Genomic DNA, 14,370 nt, shown 5'->3' with positions numbered 1-14,370 from the left:
CGCCGTCCTGTTACTCGCGGTTGGTCGTGTGTCGCGCAAGGTGTGTGGGCATGTGTGGGCGGACGAACATCTGCTGCCACTGTTTTCCGGAAGGCCGTCGTTCTGCTCGAGCATGACACGCAGGCGAGGTGAGTGTGTCAACGGCGACCAACTTTATCCTCAAAAAGGACGCCAATTATAAGTTGTTGGACGATGGTACCGGTTATTTGGTTGGGTGACTGTACTACGCGGAGCACAATATCGATTTCCCCTTCGATGGCTGCCCGTCCTTTGCTAAGGTCAGCCGTTTTTATCGTAAAATGACAGCGCACTTGATATGTCTTGGAATGTCCAATTTTGTTCCGTTGCACCTCCTGTAAAAGAACAACTTTACTTTAAGGTTATGAATGGCGAGTTTTATCGGCCAGAGGCGATAGTCTACCCCATTGCTGGTGGTGATATGGGAATGAAGCCCCTTCACAATAAGGATCCAAGTCCGATTGTGTCCAGAAAGGATCATGTCGTATGTGTTCAAAAGTCTGCACCAGTTTCGACGCATAAATCCCCCAGTTTCTTGAGCGAGACGACAACCCCATATACTGGATCGTAATACAACAAATGTCTAAATTCGAGAGCATTTCCTGTACGTGGAATTTCGAATTTCAATTTGTCGCAGCAGGATCCTGGAATGATTGAAGGATGCAGTCAATGGGGGGCCTGCCAGAGGAGACGTGGTGGTCAATATTCCGAGCCACGGTATTTATTAGCGACGGAACAGATAACTTAATCATGTGAGTGATGGCAGACTGCCTGAAGAAATACTTCTGCCCTCGTCTACTCGACTACATCATCATCGTTGGTGCCCGTCATCCGAACCGCAATGGCGTCGTCCAGACTCCCGAACTGTTACGTCGTTACCCCATCGAGGACCACCAGGACTTTCCTTTACCTCCCGATGTGGTGTTTTTCTGCCAACCGGAAGGGTGCGTTTTCGTTGGACCCAAAAGAACTAGTCTTCGCGAATCGACACCATTCGTGTTTTCGCTGACGGAAAAAGACACGAGCCGTGTGCGGTACGGCATCTGCGTCAATTTCTACCGACCCATCGATCGGAAGGGCAAGACGGACAGCACGACGGAGAAGAAAAACTCTCTTACTTCTTTGTGTGCCATCAGCCATCACCCCTTTTTCTCCACATTTCGTGGCTGCCTCTTTACTTTACGCAAATTGATTGATTCTTCGCACGAGAAGATTCTGGTGACCAGTAGGGCAAAGTCTGCAAGCAGGTACGATGCAATTCTCCCCTTTATAAATTAGATTATTTTTTTTTTACACAAATGATCCACCTATCTCCGCTAATATTTAGAGTGAAAAAAACTCAAGTTGATAAACACAAACAAAAACCACATAGACCGCTTCGTAAGAGCTTAGGTCCTTGTTGATGCTAAGCATCTGAGTATTTGGATTTTTTGAGCAATTTTTCTATTTAAGTAAGCCATAACCTGAAACAACATGAACGATTGTTTGTGCAGAGAAAGCGTGTGGAATGTGTTGATGGGACGAGTGACTGAAAATCTCTCCAGCATGGTGCTTGATCAAGTAAGGGAAATTGAGACATGGATGTTGAAGCTTCTCAGTTGTCCCGTGCCTGTGCCAGGAAAGACGAGGGTAGAAGTGGATATTTTACCCTCTTCGGATCCTTTAGTATTTGCCTTACCCGATCACACTCGTTTCTCCCTGGTGGATTTCCCCTTGCATCTCCCATTAGAACTCCTAGGTGTGGACACCTGTATGAAAGTACTCACCTGCATTATCCTCGAGCATAAGGTACCATGAGCAAAGTTGCATATATTAGGAAATGACACGACTAATGAAAAGGGCCTCATTTTCCAGTTGGTGCTTCAATCTCGTGACTACAATGCTCTGTCAATGAGTGTTATGGCCTTTGTGACGATGATATACCCCCTGGAATACATGTTTCCGGTCATACCTCTTCTACCCACTTGTATGGCTTCTGCAGAACAGGTGCGCAATTGAACAACAATTGAGCCACAAAGTAAAGCACATTTTCTCCTTGTCAGCTTCTCTTGGCCCCAACGCCTTATATAATTGGTGTGCCAGCAACGTTCTTCAAGTTTAAGCGTTCCTTTCGTCTTCCCGATGATGTCTGGCTGGTGGATCTCGATTCAAACAGTGTGCTCAAGCCCCCTGGTGTGGAGGATTTACCCTCACTTCCCGATCCTGAGGGAACCTACCTCTTGAACCACCTCAAGCAGGTACTCAGCCAGCCTACCCTAATGAGCAAGTTGTCAGTCCCTTTCCCTTTTAGGCTCTTGCGTCTATGAGTATGAACCCTCAACCCATCAAGAACCTGGACAGAATAGGGACTGAGAGCAGAATAGATGTTCCTCCCACATCTGGCTGCTTTAATCCTCTCATCTATGGCAATGATGTGGACTCTGTGGATGTTGCTACTCGTATAGCAATGGTATACCTCATCTCAATCATGAGAAATGAATAAATAAAGGAATGATTGTAGGTCCGTTTCTTCAACTCTGGAGGTGTGCTAGCACACTTTATGGAACACACACGTACCTTACGTCTCTATCCTCGTCCTGTGGTGGCCTTCCAAGTGAACAGCTTTCTTCACTCACGGGGCATTAAGGCATCCCCTTTCCTCAGGAAATTGGTTCGCACACAGGTCCGTCCACCTCAACTTGCCCACAAAGAATGTTGTCAATAAAGAAACAATTCCTTTCCAGGCTGTTGAGTTTTATGCTGAATGGTCGCTCTGTCCCACTAATGTGGCTTTTCATCGGGTTCATACAGGTATGTTGACTCTTGCACGCTTAATTAAGGGGACAATGAGGAGATGTTGCGCAGGTGTATTTGACCCGGCTGTAATTGGTGACAAGTCCAAATGGTATTCTCACCAACTGGAACCCATCTACTTTCAAGTGTGGTCCCAAGGATCTACACTGGGGACTACTTTGGCATCCGAGGAAACTGAGGAAGCCACTGGTATGTGTGTTACTACTTGTGTACTTGAGGTCGTTAATGTGCCTCTTTCAGGTGACAGTGGGAGTGAAAGCGATGACAGCACCAGCTCATCATACTCTTCCTTAAGTGATTTTGTCTGTGATATGGTGAACAGCGAGTTTGATGTCTCCCGTAAGTGATATACATAATATGGAAAGGAATACGTCAAGGATACGTAGGATGTGCTCGTACGTTAGGTGGTGAAGAGGCCTCAGCAGCAATACTTCCCCCATGGGACTACAAGGTGGCATTCCAACCACCAACATCTCTTCAGTTGCCTGCTCTGAAACGGGCAGAGTCTCAAGGCTCCGTTGCTGGTTCCGTCACAACTTCTTCATCTCAGTCTTCCTTATCAAGGTATCACATCTACCCCACATGTACTTTAGCAGCTATTACATAACCATAATTGCAGTCCATCCGCTCCAGGCGAAGACAACAAGACAGAATCTGCGGTAATGTCGCTTCTTTCTCTTGGACAATATCTCTCTTGGACGTATATGTTTCATTGAATGTAGGACGTGGTGGGCTCTTCCAACGGTACACCGTCTACAGTCCGGTCATCTCATCCCATGGGTAGTCCATCCCAAATGGGTATACGTATCACACCTCAGGGCAGTCAAGCATCCCTCCTTGAAGCAGTAGCACGTGAGGCCAAAGAAGTGGCACGTGAGGCATCAAAAGCAGCTGCTGAAGTGAGTCGCTCAGCCTTTGAAGCCACAAAACCAGCGAGGGATGCCGGACGGCGAACCATTATCAAAGTAATACTCGTTCCATTGTCATATTTCAAATTTGCTTTGGCCTATTTTCAATGGCAGCGAGAGCTTTTGAAATGAAATTGGGACCCTCGAAAACACTGTAGCCAGTTTGGTGGCAGAAAATCTCTATTATGGATGATAAAATTGCGGAATAACCTACTGGTATTTGGGCTCGATGAACCTTCAGACTGCCGGTGTGACCAACCTGTTTAGAGAATTCAGAGATACCATAGAGTATATACCAGGAGATTGGGATAAAGGGGTTGCGACAGGTTATCCCAGATAAACATAAAAAACGGTTCTTTGCACCAACGTCAATCTGTATTGAAAGCTTCACAATGAGGAGGGCAATACAAGGGGGCGTCTCTGACATCACAGACTTCACCGCCGCCAGTGAGGCAGCAGACGAGAATCATACGCTTACGGCTGCCAATGGGAATGGACGCAACTTGAGGTCTGTGACGTCTGCGCTTTGCTCGGGGGTGTGCTTGAGCGCTTTTATCTCACTAAGTACGACACGTAGAAGAAAAAGTCTTTTTTCCTCCGCATTCTGATGTGCGGTACAATGTGTCCATGATGTAATGAACATCATCTAGGAAAGTGTCTCAACCCCTGTCGACTATCGTGACAAAGTAGAAAATTTACGTACCCCCATAAGCTAAAGGGAAGCTCACTCGATGTAAAAGAGTATTTAAAAAAAAAAATTGGAGATGGAAGGATGAAAATGTGAGGTAATACACGTGAACGTAGAAATAATGGTGATCAGTTGGTTATATGAATTGACACTGTTATACATGGGACGACACTTTGAACAAAATAGTGCTCATCTCCCGAGGAAGAAATGTTGACACTTCCAGGACTATGTATTCCACAGTGTCAGGAATGTAAATGCGACATGTATTGTACATAAACATGGACAACTGCAGCACCTTCTTTATGTGTACGAACCAGACATAGTTGGAGTTACTGAAACTTGCTCTCAGATTCTGATGAACAAGCGTGACAACTTCTTGAGCTGGATGGTCGTAGACAAAAACAGACAGGACGAGACTCATCCTATCTGTTCATATCTTGGTCCCTATGCGATCCTCAAGTTCAAGGAGACGTTGCCTTCTTCAATCCCAGATTCTGTTATATAGAGAGTGAATTCTTACCCCCGCTTTTATGGTTTTCCATACACGTGGTGGCGGGATAATTGCTTCATTTATTACAGATATCTTCCAAGTAACTGTTTTGCCAAATTTGAATAATATTGAGGCAGTATGGTATAAAGTGAAATCTTAACAGTATTTTGTTGTTGCACGCGTACCCCCTACTTCTACTTGTGACATCTTGGCAGAAACAAAAGATTACGTAATCGGTCGCAGCATTTTAAGGTCATTGTTGCGGGTGACTCAAATCTCCCGACATTTTCTTCGGATACTTTGGGAGTCACATTAGACAGATGTTAACGAGTGAGGTAGTTGGTTCAAGTACATACTCGAGTAAAAAAACTGCCGCAAAAGGGTTAGGACAGTAAATGACGGATAGGCCCGCTTAATTGACCTCATAAACACCCTCGGCCTAGTTCTAATCAATAAATCGTAATAAAATCATAAAAATCATAATCAAATAAAAGTACCAATCACAAAGCAGCTCTTTCTCCAAATTGGAGGAAACGTTGCCTTTATCGAATGCACACTCGTCATCTGTGTCACTCATACTTGTGCTGCTTGGGACAATCGTTGGCACACCTCTCTACATTCTCCTAGAATGGATGATTTTGACTTTGAAGCGGTTGCTTTTGTTTTCTCACTGGTCATGCCTCGTTTCCAGTTGGCTTGAGATGAGCTTTTTGTTAGTGTTGCACCACAAAGGAGTAAAAACAAAACATAACCCCCTGAAGTCCTTGACAAATATAGGACTGGTAAGAGCCAATTTGACCTTGGAGAGAATGATGCGGTCTGTCACCATACGTCTGCGTCATATGCCCTTTTTATTTTAGTCAGATACTCTGTGAGGTCACGTAGTTCGCGCACATCGTCAGACATCACTGTTGTCGGTGCGTTTAATTCGTTGTCCACTTTTCTGCGAGGTGTGAAGTTAAATAGCAGTTCAAAAGGCCCTTGATCATCAGAGACCCTTGTGGCGCTGGTCGTTTGCTTGAGATGTGGACATCTTGAGGGAATCACTCCACCTGTTTACGTCGTCTTTGGAAGGATTTTTACATTGGCCCGTTCGACAAGAGCATTAGTCTCAGGCGCGTACGACACTGTAAGAGTGCTCGATGTGACGATCTGCAAATTACTTTGCTGAATTTTTTTATATTACCACCACCTTGTCGTTGTCCATTATTACCTCTTGGGGCTGACCGAAAGTGTCATCCTCCATCAAGTTCAACGCATGTTGGGTTGATTTGTCTATCACTCGTCGCGTGAGAATGAACCTTGTAGTCTGGTCGACTGCGGTGATAAAATACTTGTTGTCGTCCTCGGTATTTATAGGTCCAATGTGATCCCAGGCAATTTTCTCAAAGCGCGTCCTCGATCGATGCACGCTGCGAAGGCAGAGTGCCGGCAAGTACTGTCGTCTATTTAAGATGCTGTCCATCTTATTAGGCTTCCTTTAAGTGTATCGTGCTGGCACTGTGTGTGTGAAAAAAGAGATTTGGGGAACAGAAAGTAGCAGGACCACACTGCGTCATTAGAGTAGACGCTATTTCAAAGTGTTCAGCCATTTCTCCTTTCTCTCACTAAAGGAAGTACCTGTCCACTAGAAAAGTCAATGCTGACAACAGCAGTAAGCTATTAGCAATGCATTTCCTCATAAAAGCAGTTTTATAGGAGATATAAACTGGCAGCGTTGAGCTGGTTCTTTAACCGGTGTCGTTGTTGGCAGGGCTGAACCGGTTCTGAACCGGAGCGAAATCCAAGCAACATGAACCCGAACCAAACCCGTATTTTTTCGTGGTTTGACACCCTGAAATAAATAAATAATGTAATGGTTAGCTCGTTAATTGGAACTTTGATGCCTGCAAAGGAACCCTCGCTAATGTTTGGTACAAAAGCCAAATGAAGACCATTCCCAATGAGACACGGAATTTGTTTGCTCTTTGTTTGAAACTGAACCAAACGCTCTGACTTTTTGTGAGATTTAATATTTTAACGAGCGTGTCTCAGGCTATCTTTGAGTATCAGAACTACTAAAATGTCATCCTCAACCTGAGGTGAGGATGTTGATGATACTGTGATAGATGTGTTTAGTAGAGTAAACATGGAAAAATGTATTCATATAGTTGCATAACTTTGTCATGCAGCAAAAGTGTGGGTTTCAGTAAATGATAATGAGTGGCTTGCAGGCTCTCAGCGATCGAGAGAAAAGAGAAGATGCCACGAGGGATTCGCTCATGTCCACTGTGAGCAGCGAACTCAACGGTTTCGCGGCACATACCTCCAACGTTATCCAGGGATTGTCGGGTCTTTTTGGTACGGCTCTCCCCATATATCTCTCGGCATATATCTCTTAAATTTCTCCTTTTAGGCAACAAAATGTCATCGATAGCAAAGCCCAAAGCACCACCTTTTGGACCTTTTCCTACAGGTAGGAATGGGCATCGGTTGAATGAATTAATTAATATTTAATTATTGCACTAGCCAACACGGGAAGAAGGGGTCCCGTCGAGCGAACACAGCTCATCAAGCACAGTACTAACCAGCAGCCATCAGTACAAACATTTGAAGCTCGTACAACGAGTCAAAGGTAATATTGAAGATATAAAACGTGCACACAGTTGAAGTAAAAACATTTCAGTGAAAACCAGCAGTTCCTGAAGGAGATACTGAACTCTATATTGGAAGGCGAAGGGATCAAGTGGTACAAAGTGAATAAGGTGAACAAAGTAAAGAAGTTGATGGAAGATGAGAATTATCGCAACTTGGTGGTATCGAGGCTGAACAAGACACTAGAGAAGAAAGTTGGCCCAGATGACCATATTGACGACGTGGTAGGCATTTGCTTGTATTGTAATGACAGCGTGTAATGACATTACACATGACAGTGCATCTCTCCTGCGGTGTACAAGGGAACGCTTAAGATGCTGCAGAGCGTGGTGTTAGGCCTGGAGTACAGCTATCACCACTGTGGCATCGGTGGCATGGCAAGTGCGCTGCAGTGCTTGGAGATAGCCCACACGCATTATTGGTCTAGGGAAGTTACGGAGGATCACCAGCAGGTACGGAGCAGGTGTGCCATGGTGGAAGCATCCTTCTTAATCCTTCTTCCAACAGGACGCCTTTGGGCCAGCTGACGAACATCTTTCACTGGGTATGTAAAAAAGAGGTTATTGACCATAAGTGCTCCCAAGGTATTGCTCCCATTGTACAGAATCGAGCAAGAGCAGCGCAAACAGCAGCCCCTCAGACACATTTCCAAGTGGAGTCTCATTGGACAGACACCAAGAACCTCGCTTTAGTGAGTAGCACCATATCAAGTAAAACACCTGCTCATGGTTTGTTATGCAGGTCTAACAGATCCTCAGTTGGATGTTATTCCTGACCCATTGGAACATCACGTCGAGCCTTCTGACATGTTCAGGGGATTGATCAACGCCAAAAAAATGGTTCTCTCCAAAATCACCAGCATCGATTCGGAAGTATGTCGTTCATTTTCCGTGAAACAATGACGTGATGCACTGGTTGAGCTTGCATGCTTCCATCCATCTGAAGGTGCCATTTGGAAAGTATTGGAAAAAGCACCTCTCACGAATGAACCGATTAAGACTATTTGTCGTCAATTTGGAATGAACCTGTTTGACGTGTAGGTGTCATGCCAGGGTTCAGACCTGGCAGTTCCCAGTTGTGATGCGAGTGACACTGGGAGCATGACCATGAACCCTGTGTTCCAACATCACCGCAGCAACGCTTCTTTCCGCTCAACAGTCTCCGACAGTGAGGTTGAAGCTGCAAGCGTGAGTATGCATTTCCCACTGAGCAACACAATTTCTAGTCAAGTAGACAGAAGCATAGCGGTGCTTTTTCCAATAGCGGCTTTCTTTAGCATCATTCTATGCTTCTGTACGCATGCTCGATGGTTTGGACACGCATGCAGTATGTGTAGAAGAGTGTATATCGCAGTTGATGTCTCGTCAAAAGCGTGCATCCAGCATCTGGAGCACCAAGAGTAGCCTGAGCGCTGGTTTCCGCTACGGATCCATCATCCCATCGCACACTTCACCGGAAGTTAGTCGTGTTTACATCTACGAGGGTCTTGTGGGTATGTAACCTTTGCCTTCGTTTGACTCTCAGGAGATTAGGATGGAATCTCTTTTAGGCAATAACCGATCGAGTCTGTGGGACGAACCACCCTTCTGGGAAGATGCATTTTTTGATGCTGTCGCTCAGGAGAGGGACATTGTTGGGATGGACCAAAGACCAGGAGAAATGATGGAAAGGTAATCTTGTCTCATAGGAGGGGGTCATATTGATAGCAGAGTATCATCGTATATAGGTATCGTACCCTCTCCTCCATGGACAAGAAGCGTTTAGAACACGATGAGGACAGACTGCTTGCGAGCATGTTGTACAACCTGGTCGCTTTCATGGTCATGATGAACGTCAACAAAGCTGAAGTGCGGAGGAGGGCACGTCGCCTCTTGGGAAAATGTCATATCAGTCTAGTGTACAGTGCAGAGGTCAATGAGCTTCTTGACCAAGTTGACCATTTGGTGAGGAGATTCTTGTTGAGATTGGAATTTTTGTTGAGATTTGTCCCATAGCATGGCAACGACATGGACCTGAAACCCCTGGGCAGCCGTCAGATGCATCGCCAGTCCTTTACGGTTCATTCGGGCACAGACACTGCAGGTGACATGAGGTTCATGGAGGTAAAAGGACTCCACTGACTGTATACTCGTCGTATACAACTCATATATGTGTCCTATATAGGTGAGAGACGATGGCATCATCCTCCGTAGCGTAAATGGCACAATAGTGGAGCGTTGGTGGTACGAGAGACTGGTCAATATGTCTTACTGCCCCAAAAACAAGGTCCTTTGTCTCTGGAGGCGGAATGGAGGAGAAACACAACTTCGAAAGTACTATACCAGGAAGGCAAGAATCCAATGAAAGAATCGCTTGAATCCTACTTGAAGAGTGTGCTTTTGCTTTCAGTGCAAAGATTTGTATTACTGCATCAAAGAAGCCATGGAGAGGGCAGCAGCCAGGGGCAATTACGTCACAACCGGTACGTAATTGGTTGTCAGTAGTCAAGTAGTTAATTTTCCCAATGAGCCTATCTGCAAATGAACCCATCAGGCACGGAGCTTGGAGGAGAGTTTCCAGTGCAGGACTTGACAACCTGTGAAGGTGGGATCCTTCAAGTGTGCATGGAAGGAGTTGGACTGCTTTTTGCCAACAGCAAGGTACTTACTATATGGTCCCTCTTAACCCGTTTCCTGGGCATGAATGCATCTTGACACACTTCCTTTTCTCCTCCTTTTCTGTAAAATTGGTCGCATAAAATACTTTTCTTGGGTACACCCAGGCAAGGACCTTCTCAAAACTCCTCACATTTGCTTGCTTGATTAGTCCTTTGAGACTTTGTGTCATCGCCGATGGAGAAACGCCCGTTTTTGTAGGATGTCACAAAATTGGAGTTACTGTTTGGAGGATGGACATCCTTTCATATAACATTCCTTTTGAATGTTCTTGTGTTGTGGTTCATCTTTCTCTCTCTCTCTCTATGTGTACCCACAGACAAACAATGCATGCTCCTTCCTTCCCCCATTTCTTTGGAAAGGAGAGCAAGCGAAGGGACTTTTGAGATGGTCCTTCGTTATTTCATCAAGAATGTCTGCCACTTGTTGTGTGTTTCTTCCCCTTTCCCCATGGCGTTGAAAGGGCGGTTATAAATGTTCCTCGGTCTTTTTTTCGCCTTCTTCGGGATCTTCTTCTTCGTCCAAGGATTTTGAGGTACATTTCTTCTTCTTTGTTTCTTCTCCAAGAGACGTAGTTTAAAAGGAGTGTTTCTTAGTAGTGGACGTATGTATGTGTACATGCTGTGTGCACATGCATATGGCATGTCATTGCTATTATGGACTTGACCATCTCCAAAAGTTTCTTCTTTGCTTTCTTTTGCGTGGGGCACTCATTGGCTCATCCAACTGGCAGAGAAATTTTTTTCACTTAAGATATCCTGTTTTTCCTCTCTAATGTCAGTCAAGTCACATCCATTGATAAAAATCTCCTTATGGGAAAAACAGGATAGTGATGCCCTCTTTTTATTTATTCTAGTTCTTTGTAAGACTCGAAAATATAAAAAAATGCTACACACAGAAGGAACGCATCTTCGTCCTGCAAGAATACAGTAAGTCACTTGGGGAAAGTGTCGCTTTCATTGACTCCCTTATACGTTCTCTTTCAGACCCGAAAACTCGCCATGTTATTGAGAGACGATACGAGTCCAAGATGGTGAGGAAAAAACATGCTGAGGAAAGCAGAAAGAAAAATTTATCTTTCTTACAGGCAAACGAAATATGCTATGCAGTTCTTTGTGTTTTTTCGTACGTGGCCTCCGGGCCCGATCAGCGTCGCGGGAGCAGCGATCAAGTCAAGAGCAGCCCTTCAAAGATGTGGCTTCGAAAATAAAGAGAACAATAAATATCTGCTCTTCTCATTGACATCACAAAGTATGCGGTGGCCAAAAACACTGGACAGTTATAAAGAGGCTGTGCTTTAGTGGCCTATATAGATTTGCTAGGCTATTCTTTTGGGACCGGAAGAGTGTTCCTTTTTGCCTGTTCTTACGGGAATGTGATTGGCACGGTCATGCAATGCAGACACTTCCATGTGTGTGTGTATGGAGGATGAAAAGGGCACCTGTCGCTCGTCTTTTCTTCCGGACCACCGCCTAGAACGTGGTGAACTGCAGGAAACTAACGTGACTAACCACACTAGACCAACTGACCTATATCCCAACCAGATATAATACGACACTGCGCTGGAACCATGACGTCCACCTCACTGTCTGATGCCTGCGCCGCCCAGAGCGTGGTGAACTGCAGGAAACTAACTGGCCTAACCACACTACACCAACTGACATATATCCCAACTAGATATAATAAGACAGAGCGATGGAACCATGACGTACACCTCACTGTCTGATGCCTGCGCCGCCCGGAGCGTGGTGAACTGCAGGAAACTAAATTGGCTAACCACAGTAGACCAACAGACCTATATCCGAATCAGATACGGCACTGCGCTGGAACCATGATGTCCATCTCACTGTCTGATGCCTGCGTCGCCCGGAGCGTGGTGAACTGCAGGAAACTAACGGACTAACCACACTAGACCAACTGACATATATCTCAACTAAATATATTACGACACTCCGCTGGAACCATGACGTCCACCTCACTGTCTGATGCCTGCGCGTCCCAGAGCGTGGTGAACTGCAGGGAACTAAATTGACTAACCACACTAGACCACCCGATATATCCCAACCAGATATACGACACTGCGCTGGAACCATGATGTCCATCTCACTGTCTGATGCCTGCGTCGCCTGGAGCGCGGTGAACTACAGGAAACTAACTGGACTAACCACACTAGACCAACTGACCTATATCCCAACTAGATATAATACGGCACAGCGATGGAACCATGACGTACACCTCACTGTCTGATGCCTGCGCCGCCCAAAGCGTGGTGAAGTGCAGGAAACTAACTGGACTAACCACACTAGACCAACTGACCTATATCTCAACCAAATATATTACGACACTCCGCTGGAACCATGACGTCCACCTCACTGTCTGATGCCTGCGCGTCCCAGAGCGTGGTGAACTGCAGGGAACTAAATTGACTAACCACACTAGACCACCCGATATATCCCAACCAGATATACGACACTGCGCTGGAACCATGATGTCCATCTCACTGTCTGATGCCTGCGTCGCCTGGAGCGCGGTGAACTGCAGGAAACTAACTGGACTAACCACACTAGACCAACTGACCTATATCCCAACTAGATATAATACGACACAGCGATGGAACCATGACGTACACCTCACTGTCTGATGCCTGAGCCGCCCAAAGCGTGGTGAAGTGCAGGAAACTAACTGGACTAACCACACTAGACCAACTGACCTATATCTCAACCAAATATATTACGACACTCCGCTGGAACCATGACGTCCACCTCACTGTCTGATGCCTGCGCGTCCCAGAGCGTGGTGAACTGCAGGGAACTAAATTGACTAACCACACTAGACCACCCGATATATCCCAACCAGATATACGACACTGCGCTGGAACCATGATGTCCATCTCACTGTCTGATGCCTGCGTCGCCTGGAGCGCGGTGAACTGCAGGAAACTAACTGGACTAACCACACTAGACCAACTGACCTATATCCCAACTAGATATAATACGACACAGCGATGGAACCATGACGTACACCTCACTGTCTGATGCCTGCGCCGCCCAAAGCGTGGTGAAGTGCAGGAAACTAACTGGACTAACCACACTAGACCAACTGACATATATCTCAACCAAATATATTACGACACTCCGCTGGAACCATGACGTCCACCTCACTGTCTGATGCCTGCGCGTCCCAGAGCGTGGTGAACTGCAGGGAACTAAATTGACTAACCACACTAGACCACCCGATATATCCCAACCAGATATACGACACTGCGCTGGAACCATGATGTCCATCTCACTGTCTGATGCCTGCGTCGCCTGGAGCGCGGTGAACTGCAGGAAACTAACTGGACTAACCACACTAGACCAACTGACCTATATCCCAACTAGATATAATACGACACAGCGATGGAACCATGACGTACACCTCACTGTCTGATGCCTGCGCCGCCCAAAGCGTGGTGAAGTGCAGGAAACTAACTGGACTAACCACACTAGACCAACTGACCTATATCTCAACCAAATATATTACGACACTCCGCTGGAACCATGACGTCCACCTCACTGTCTGATGCCTGCGCCGCCCGGAGCGTGGTGAACTGCAGGGAGCTAAATTGACTAACCACAGTAGACCGACAGACCTATATCCGAATCAATACGGCGCTGCGCTGGAACCATGACGTCCACCTCACTGTGTGATGCCTGCGCCACCCAAAGCGTGGTGAACTGCAGGAAACTAAATTGACTAACCACACTAGACCAACTGACCTATATCCCAACTAGATATAATACGACACTGCGCTGGAACCATGACGTCCACCTCACTGTCTGATGCCTGCGCCGCCCAGAGCGTGGTGAACTGCAGGAAACTAACTGGCCTAACCACACTACACCAACTGACATATATCCCAACCAGATATAATGCGGCACTGCGCTGGAACCATGACATCCACTTCACTGTCTGATGCCTGCGCCGCCCAGAGCGTGATGAACTGCAGGGAACTAAATTGACTAACCACAGTAGACCAACAGACCTATATCCGAATCAGATACGGCGCTGCGCTGGAACCATGACGTCCACCTCACTGTCTGATGCCTGCGCCGCCCAAAGCGTGGTGAAGTGCAGGAAACTAACTGGACTAACCACACTAGACCAACTGACCTATATCTCAACCAAATATATTACGACACTCCG

General features: G+C 46.2%; 1 protein-coding gene across 1 annotated transcript; it reads left to right on the top strand.

Annotated features, from left to right (window-relative positions):
- Window positions 1–11,410, top strand: LOC135395092 (MAP kinase-activating death domain protein-like). Its single transcript, XM_064626302.1, has 32 exons — window positions 1–128; window positions 656–1,265; window positions 1,512–1,806; window positions 1,873–2,004; window positions 2,061–2,255; window positions 2,309–2,467; window positions 2,519–2,680; window positions 2,742–2,808; window positions 2,863–3,000; window positions 3,052–3,150; window positions 3,216–3,375; window positions 3,431–3,470; window positions 3,534–3,776; window positions 7,111–7,237; window positions 7,293–7,352; window positions 7,406–7,511; window positions 7,563–7,755; window positions 7,810–7,983; window positions 8,039–8,075; window positions 8,136–8,222; window positions 8,273–8,403; window positions 8,572–8,718; window positions 8,885–9,023; window positions 9,081–9,201; window positions 9,258–9,474; window positions 9,526–9,633; window positions 9,695–9,859; window positions 9,920–9,992; window positions 10,064–10,170; window positions 11,042–11,114; window positions 11,172–11,218; window positions 11,273–11,410. Exons 2-32 carry the CDS (start codon window positions 778–780, stop codon window positions 11,393–11,395), a joined length of 4,413 nt encoding a protein of 1,470 aa, XP_064482372.1. The 5' UTR covers window positions 1–128; window positions 656–777; the 3' UTR covers window positions 11,396–11,410.
- The last annotated feature ends 2,960 nt before the right edge of the window (window positions 11,411–14,370 follow it).

Source organism: Ornithodoros turicata, chromosome 5 (assembly GCF_037126465.1).
Source record: "Ornithodoros turicata isolate Travis chromosome 5, ASM3712646v1, whole genome shotgun sequence".
NCBI classification, from domain to species: domain Eukaryota; kingdom Metazoa; phylum Arthropoda; class Arachnida; order Ixodida; family Argasidae; genus Ornithodoros; species Ornithodoros turicata.
The sequence above is the reverse complement of the archived record's forward strand: the minus strand, read 5'-3'. Positions and strand labels throughout refer to the sequence as shown.

Coding starts and splice junctions, on each gene's coding strand:
- LOC135395092 (XM_064626302.1), top strand. CDS start 778: ATGGCAGACTGCCTGAAGAAATACTTCTGCCCTCGTCTACTCGACTAC. Junction 3,001..3,051: donor GGAAACTGAGGAAGCCACTG/GTATGTGTGTTA, acceptor TGCCTCTTTCAG/GTGACAGTGGGAGTGAAAGC. Junction 9,634..9,694: donor GTGACATGAGGTTCATGGAG/GTAAAAGGACTC, acceptor TGTCCTATATAG/GTGAGAGACGATGGCATCAT.